Source organism: Acanthaster planci, linkage group LG06, assembly GCF_054643075.1.
Source record: "Acanthaster planci isolate LZ-2023a linkage group LG06, COTS_SCS, whole genome shotgun sequence".
In the NCBI taxonomy this organism is placed as follows: Eukaryota; Metazoa; Echinodermata; class Asteroidea; order Valvatida; family Acanthasteridae; genus Acanthaster; species Acanthaster planci.
Genome location: NC_141782.1, coordinates 2,811,532 through 2,819,679, shown reverse-complemented (window position 1 = coordinate 2,819,679; position 8,148 = coordinate 2,811,532). Strand labels below are relative to the sequence as shown.

General features: G+C 41.9%; 1 protein-coding gene across 1 annotated transcript; it reads right to left on the bottom strand.

Annotated features, from left to right (window-relative positions):
* Window positions 1-2,007: 2,007 nt before the first annotated feature.
* mphosph6 (M-phase phosphoprotein 6) lies at window positions 2,008-8,004 on the bottom strand. Its single transcript, XM_022245226.2, has 5 exons — window positions 7,805-8,004; window positions 6,095-6,210; window positions 5,345-5,435; window positions 4,892-4,986; window positions 2,008-3,662 (listed from the first exon to the last, which is right to left on the bottom strand). The coding sequence occupies exons 1-5, from the start codon at window positions 7,871-7,873 to the stop codon at window positions 3,539-3,541; spliced, it is 495 nt and encodes a 164-aa protein (XP_022100918.1). The 5' UTR covers window positions 7,874-8,004; the 3' UTR covers window positions 2,008-3,538.
* Window positions 8,005-8,148: the final 144 nt, after the last annotated feature.

The following is an 8,148-nucleotide window of genomic DNA, read 5'->3' as shown; positions in this document are numbered from 1 at the left end:
GTATAGGCGTATAGTACGGTGCAGTACTTAAAATCAATGGTTCGGTACTAAACGGCTCTAACAAATGTTCAGAGTTTCCTGGTGGTCTTTCAAAGATACTAGCTCTTTAAGATTTTTGGATGGGTTAAAAAAAAAGTGGTCATTGTTCCCGCAGCTGATGTTCTTGAATGTTTCATATTATGCCCTGTGTTCAAAACAAAAGAAGGAGCCCTGTTTTGAGACCATTATGGTAAGGTTGTCTAAGTACTGAGAAATAACAAGTCTCCGTCCTCATAACTATTTCCACCGTGGCTGATTCAATATGGCCGACTCTTAGCTGCCAGTAATGTAGTAAACAAGGTGGGGCTCTGTGTAGCCCAGAATAGATGAATGCTGCCAAATTGTAGTACAAATTCTGATAGGTACCTGCACCTATTCAATCTGTTGGAATTTGACTTATTTGATCTAGCATCCTCGTTTGCGAACATTTTGCAAACATGGTTAACATAATCCAAATCTGTTCTGTCCTGTTTTTCTCGATAGGTATATACATGTACACCAGGCTTCCTTCACTGTGATTGCGCTGAAAAAGATCAACTTGGCAAACAAATGGAATAAAAAAAAATGGACTCCGTCCAGTGTAAAAAAACATCCTGTTTGAAATAATTGCTGTCCTTTTCCGCAAAAAAAACTGTCAAAAGGAGTTATACTGTTGAGAATGGGATTCGGATTTGTGTAAACTGCTGTTGATGTGTAAAAATATTGACAAATATAAGGAGAGGCTAACTCAATAATATGTATATTCATGCATTTTGGCCAGTTTGAAAGCAAAATGACATGCTAAGCATTATCAAATTGACCAAACTAGCTTTATCTAACTGGCTTTTTAGGCATATGCTGTTATAATAAACAGGGGTCAATTTTGGACCTGCAGCACCACAGTTGTGACCAGAATAGTTTAATGCAATGCAGAACTAAATGTTCGCTTTGTGAGTCATATCAGAAAGTGAGGCTAAAAAACTAGGAAATTACAGTTCAGGATGTGCTGAGATGTGTGTGTAATTTTTTCAGTCAGTGTTGTAGTTGAGTACTTTTTGATTACAAAAGTTCTCTGCCAAATTTTGAATTGGGTAAGAGGGAATAAAGCTGGAGTTCATAGGAATTTGATGGTAAATGCACAGTGGTAAGATTACAAACCAACTGTTCGGACACTCCCAGTTTTGTAAAATATAAGTTTTAAGAAGAAAAGTACTTGGCCGAGTACTTATGTCCCAGAAACCTAATTTTTTCATTAAACTTGGTTCTCAAAAAGTACTCAACTACAACACTTCTTTCAGGTCTGGGACCCCCAGTTCTTCAAACACACATCCACATGGACCAGTTCTTGGTGCATAAATTGAAGGTGCGGAGAATAATCTGAGCTTATCTCAATTTTTGTGAAGGGGGGGGGATGATTGGCGTAGTGCCACAATCAAACAGAACTGTCTCTTCAAGGTTTTTGTTACGTCACTTGCAATCGCTATTCAGATGGTTTCAGTTTTTTGAAGGTGTCTGAATAGTGCTACTTTTGTTGTCCGACTTAACTCAATTCACAGATAGTATTTTCAAGAATGCAATAGTTATCATTTTGTGTATATTTTCTCGAGAGATATTAAAGCAAGTTGATAGTAAACAGGGTGTTTATGTTTTTCAATTGACCAGCTTGTGTACAGGCTGTATCTAGCTTTCAGGAAACGGAAGGGGGTGAATAATGGTGTTCTCTCTCGTGGTAGGGGTTTCAGAGCTCTCCCTCAGCATTTGGAAATGTACAATGCTCTGCTGTCCAGTCCAAGGCAATTTCAAAATAAATTTGAGAATCGAGTATAATTTTGTTTGGTTTCACAAAATTTGTCGGCAGCCGAATGCAAGAGGTGTGGCAACCCATCCAACCATTCCAGGACTGGTATAAATCACCGGAAAACAATGAGAAAAAAAATATATCATTCTAGATCAACGCTCTTTGAAAGAAAAGATAAAAATGAAGTCGGCTTTCACGTTACGTTTTCCCCCACACAGTTTATTGAAAAGATTACTCCTTGTCTGTCACTTCATCCTTTGTGAACTTTGTACACAAATCCAAACAGTTTTTAACAATTCAAATATAATTTCATTGACAGGTTGTTATTGACAAAGTAATGTTAAACAGCTCACTTAATGTGCATGATAGTAATAAATAGTATTTCAAAGATAAATACAATGCAATAAAATGACAAGGAGAATTTAAATGGCTTGAGAGATAAAATTAATTGCAATAGAAACCAATATATTGTCAAAGAAAATCAATGTCGGCTGTATGCTTCAATTAATATGTCTAGTCATACTAAATTTGCCCTAACCAAAGCACTCACAGTGGGCCTCGAGCTGGACCAAGAGTGGGTGTTATTTTCTTAGCAATGGAGGTTCCTTTGGTCGGAACTGAAGTCCACTGGTTCATGAATGACATGCACGCATCACGGTCTCATCACCGCCAACAAATTGAACATTCCCAACAAATGTGGCTCTTTTCAACTGATGAGGGGGTGCTTCTGCCTGAGGCGGATAGCTCAATCAACTGCCGCAAAGTTGAATTTTGCCGAACTGTGCCATTAGCGACATTTTGTGTCCTTTGTAGACACACAAATTTCTTGTGTAGGGCGAATCTCTCAAAATCCCATTTTCACCTTTGCTGTTTTTGTACTACCACGATATTTCTAACAGGCATTACAGACTCTGTCAGAAACTCCAACAGTAGAAAGGAGGTTTGAAAAATAGATATGACAAGTTCCCAATCTTCCCTAATTAAAATGAGCCTCAGCACCACAAGCTTGCAATGAGGGCCAGTGCAAGGGCACAAGCAATAAGCCTTTTGCAAAATAAATTTGAATAAAACCTGGCACACGAGTGCTTTAAGTTCACAAGAACATGACAAATTTGAATTCTCCATGCTAAAGACACTGTTGTTACACCTTGTGATTTGGGGCAAGGTTTTGCTTAGTTGCATAAGGGACGCCTTGCTCCAATACACTGTTTTCAATGGAATAAGACAGGCACAGAGGAATCAGTCTTGCTAGACATGGTGGTTGCTATGCAAAAGCTTGCCCCGAATCACGAGGTATAGCAACACTCTTTTTGGTCTGGGGAATTCAAATTGTTATGTTTATGTGCAATCAGATAATTCTGTGTACCAGATTTTACTCAAATTTAACTCGCAAAAGGCTTCATTGACAGACTGCTCATCTTCTGGCACTGCGATTCACGATTCAACACACAACAGCGCTCGGTGTGGGGCAGTTTATAGGGGAGTAGCGGACTGTCCAAATGCTTTTGTTAGATCATCACAGGTGTTTAGCTGTGATGATGGTTCTGAGTGCACATCCTTTCACTGTACGCTACAGAGGTGTTCCTCTGCTGGGGGGGGGGCATTTCTGCAGGGAATCTAGTGACTGTAGGCACTCCAGCTGGGTTTTCATAACCCGATAGGGGTCCAGTCTTTTCAGTATTAGAATAATGCACAATTTTAAAAGGAATCTAGCCACTGGTGTCACTCGTCTGGTGGCTTCCGGAACTCTCTCTTGGCCCTCTTCTCTTGCGGTTCTTCGGGGGCTTTCGTTCGGTGGCGCTTTTTGGTGAATTTATTGGCAATCGTTCCAACCAATGTGCTGTATCTGAGGATTAATAAAAGAAAAATAAAAAGTAAAAAATCCTGCGATCGATGCCCAATGCCACAATTATATTCAATACAGGCAATTCATAATACGGTGCACCACCAAGAGTTTGCCGTAGACAGGCCACTTTTCAAGTTTAGAGTCAATTATGGTTGATACTGCTGCCATTGAGCACACTTTGGTACGTAACTTGGGAATATTTGATTTAGTCATTCCCTGCACCACACAAATCATCATTTTGACTACCTAACACCTATTCGCAATAAACAAATTCACATTTTCAACCATGATGAACAATTATTGAGAAAAATTGAAATTTCCCGTGCACAGCGCAGGTAGCAAATGAGACTTTGCCAACTTTTTATCCCATAATGCATTATGAAAACGTCTCTCCATGACAACCTCTTGGTGGCGCACTGCATTATGAACTGCCCGTTTTCAACGGTGAGGGATACATGTACATACATGTACATTGGTGAAAGTGAAAGATTAACATGAATGCCAAAGCAACACTGCCTGGAGTGTCGAGGAGCACATCTGCCTGTGTTTATTACACATTTGGCATGCCTGGAGGCTTCCTTTCAGGTTGCATTATTTTTTCACCGTGAAACTGGAGGCGGGATGCGGGAGCATCAGACCGTACAGCAACCTCAACTGCTTTGGGACTGCTTCTTTTAATAGGAATTTTCGAAACGAGTGGATTTAGCTGAGACTGTTGTTTCGCTGGTTCCAGCTATTAATGAAGCAGCGTTCAAAACAGGTTCAAGCTCTGACTGAAACCAGTGAAACTGAAGTCTAAGCCGAATTCACTCATTTCAAAAACACTCTTGAAGTCGTTTCTCCATTAATTTTATTCTAGAGGAGCTCGTTCTTTTGATGCGGCACTCGCTCTGTGATCCTGATGACAATGTTCACTACGTGGGTAGCAGATTCCTTAGGGTTTATGTATTATGTATTATTCTTATCTAGGGCTTTAACTCAAAAGTGGCTCTGGCGATATCTCAGGAGTCCCCCACCAATCACCTATAATTATTACTTCCTCACCTGCTGTTTGACAGGTGAAATACATTTCAAGGGTTCCTAAGGCTGCATCCGAATCACTTGGCTGTGGCTTGAATTACACACAACTCCATGGGAGCCTAGCTGCGGCCACTACCACAGGCTTGTGGGTGATGTTAGGCCGCAGCCGAGTAATTCCGCTACGGCCTTCATAACTTGTACGGCATTACCTTCTGGCCATCTCTTCATCAGAGACTGTCATTTCTCGTTCTCTCTGCTCTGACTTTGCCTCCAACTCTTCAGCCTCCATGCTGCGCATAAGCTTCTGCACGAGCGAAGTAAAAAAGGGACAGCGGTAGCATTTGACCACATTTGATTTTTGAATTTTGCTGTATGACAGTTGAGATTTTTGTCACAGTTATCAGCAAATGACTTTTGTCAGTAGCGGTTATGCATTGCATGTGCCTTAGAGGCTGCTGTTTAATTTCGTTACAATGAATGCACCATGGTACACCATGGAATCAACCTCTTTTGGACGAGGTGTGGTTCTTAAAAGAACCGGTGAGTATAAACTCGACGTTTCGGCCAGTGTGCTCTGGCCGTCCTCAGGAGAGTGTGCCGGACTGGAGTGGATAGCTGGTTATAAAGGTAATCCGGTAATCTATTTGTCAACTTAGTCTTACTTCAATAGAAGGGTTCATTCCCTTGAATGACATTCGTCCAAACTTAAGATTTTCGCAGACCGCAAAGCTTGGCTCCACCTCAAACTTGCTCCTGCAAAAGACAGAAGGTCAGTGTGAACAGTGCGCACTTACAGCTGAGAGCAGGTAGCTGCATTACACGAGTCTTCATCCTGAGAGTCACCAACATTCTCATAAGCTTGGCTCTCAATCATTGGGTCATCTAATCAAAAGCTTCAAAACAATTCCTCCTTAAAAGGTTAATCTAACTCCCTTGCCAAGTTTTTTTTCCCTGGGAAGATTGCTACAGTATGTCTTCCAAATTCCACACATTGTAACCATTTATCAACTTGACTTGGGACAACCCGACCGTTGAGACAACTCGACCATTCAAAGTGTGAACACGACGGAGTTTGGGGCACTGAACACCAATTTCAGATTGATGTGTTGGGGCAAATTTGCATGTGCTGCGTTATGTTCCACCTCGACTCACCGGGCATGGCATGCATACAGACCCGGTGAAACAGCATGTACACGACCAGTGGGCAGCACATGGGTTATATTGGAAACGAACAGCCATCGTAAAAGCCATTTTTGTCCTCGTCCAAGAAATTTTATATCATCAAAACTTAGCACAGCAAAGCAACTTTTCATGGAGTAAACTGCGCAGCTACGGCCTAAATTTGTGGCGCAAGACTAACGCGCGGTTCAAAGTTACGCCGCATTTCTGTGAAACCGGCTGCTGGTGCTTACTCCTTGGCAGTTATCTCTGGTAGATCAAGGAACCAGTGCGTGTCGTCGTTATGGCGCCTCTGTTCTGCCTCCTCGGCCTCCTTCTGTGCATTAGACTCTTGAGTGCGCTGCATAAACTGGTCAGAGACGAATATGGATGGTGAAATGCATGCACGTATATACCGCTACATAAGGGCTGACAGAATATTAATATAAACTGCACTGTTTTTACATGTGGGGTGCCATGGTTTTGTTCTCTAATTTTACTCTACCATCTCTACGAAAGTTTAAAGGAGACATGTAAATGTCACATGATTTTTATTAACAACTTGAATACAAGTACACTTAGTAAGAGAGCTTTCGTGCAAAGTAACGAACTTTTCACCTTCTATGAATCAGCAGCGAATGCTTCCCTTGGACCCCTACACGAGTGTGGGGTCCAGGGTATAAACTATAGCAGATGTAGTCTAGTACGTGCATCTGGGCCTTGGGCCCCATTTAAGTAAGGGGAAACTTAGGTACACTGTACATGTATGGGCTAGCTAGTATTACCCTGCCATACATGTACCGGTAAGCCTAATATCACAATACTGCATGGGTGATTTTGCATGATTGTAGAAAGGCATTTTTGGAAGGAAAATGGAGCAAACATTGCCGCTTTTTCATTTCTACCATTGTGCCAAATCACCCACCGTGCCCATGCGGTATTAGTGATAATCATAAGGCTTATAATGCTGATCACTGCCGATACCTTCCTCTGCACAGGCCTAGACCTTAACGTTAGGTTTAGCTTAGGCCCCTCTACTTACAACAAGCCTTCTTCACATTTCATGTGCGTAAGCGCAGAGGACTTAATAGAGGAGAACAAATTCATGACAACATTGCGTAACGGTTGGCGAATGGATGCTCACGATCATTATTGTTGTAGACAATTTGTTCCCCTCTATTTCTGTTCACTTACTCGCATGGGGGCGCTAAAATCAACATGGCAACGGAATGGGAAATTGGCTTATTAAGAGACCTAACGTTATGGCCATGAGAGAAGAAGTTGTAGATTTGCATCCACCGCCCACCTGTCTTGACACTAACGCCCCCAAAAAATCATTAAAAGAATCAGAAATCAGAGTTCCGCATCTCCCACCAAGCTAGCAGTATAGGCTAAACTTGATAAAACACCAAATTTATGTATTTCATCCCTGAGTTTTAGCTCAGGTTTAGATGACTTTCGTATGTGCAAGTGTTAATGTGCTCACAACGTGGGAAGGTCACCATGTATTGGCGTATCAAACGATTTGATTGGTTCTTGTATTTGTCATGTTTTTTGGAGTCATTTGACCTGCTTGAGCCTTGAGGTTGAAGGGCCTACAACTGTCATGACTGTCTGACTGTAGTCTGTAGCCAAGGATTGCAAGGTAGTCTACAGTGTCAGTAGCTCACCCCTCAGCAAGGCTTTTGGTTGTGGTTTAACACGTTTGGCAGTATTATACTCGGAAATTGTCTGTACTTGGAGGTCGAAATAAAATAATAAAAAAATGCCTCATGTGTTTTTGAAACTGTTAGGACGCAAATCTACAACTCAACATGGCCTAACCTAGTTCATGTAATTCAATCATGTCAAAATATTGGGGGATAGGAAGATACTACTATGTCAAGTAGGCCTTGGCCTAACATGACTGAAGTAAAGGGCCGGGCAATCGTCATGTTCGTACGGCAGCTCAGGCTAAGCAGTACCTTCATCTGCATTAAGTTCTTGGAAAGTTTCGTCTTTCCACTTCCACAATCCCTACGGTCGTTCGCCATGTCTTGAAAAGTGGTGAGAACAAAAGGTGGAGTATAGTAATAAAGAAATATCAACCAGGCCTACTACTGTACTAGTCTTAATGCAACACCAACAACCCCACGTGACGTCCAGCAGCACAGCCATTCGCACGCCCTCTCGCGGCGGCAGGGTCTGTATCCGAATAAGCTGCATAGAGCTAGCTAGGTCTAGGTAAATGTAGGTCTGCCTCCTTTGAAAATACACGCGTAGGCGCACAGACAACAGACCTAGCTCTGGAATTAGGAAGCACGCTTTA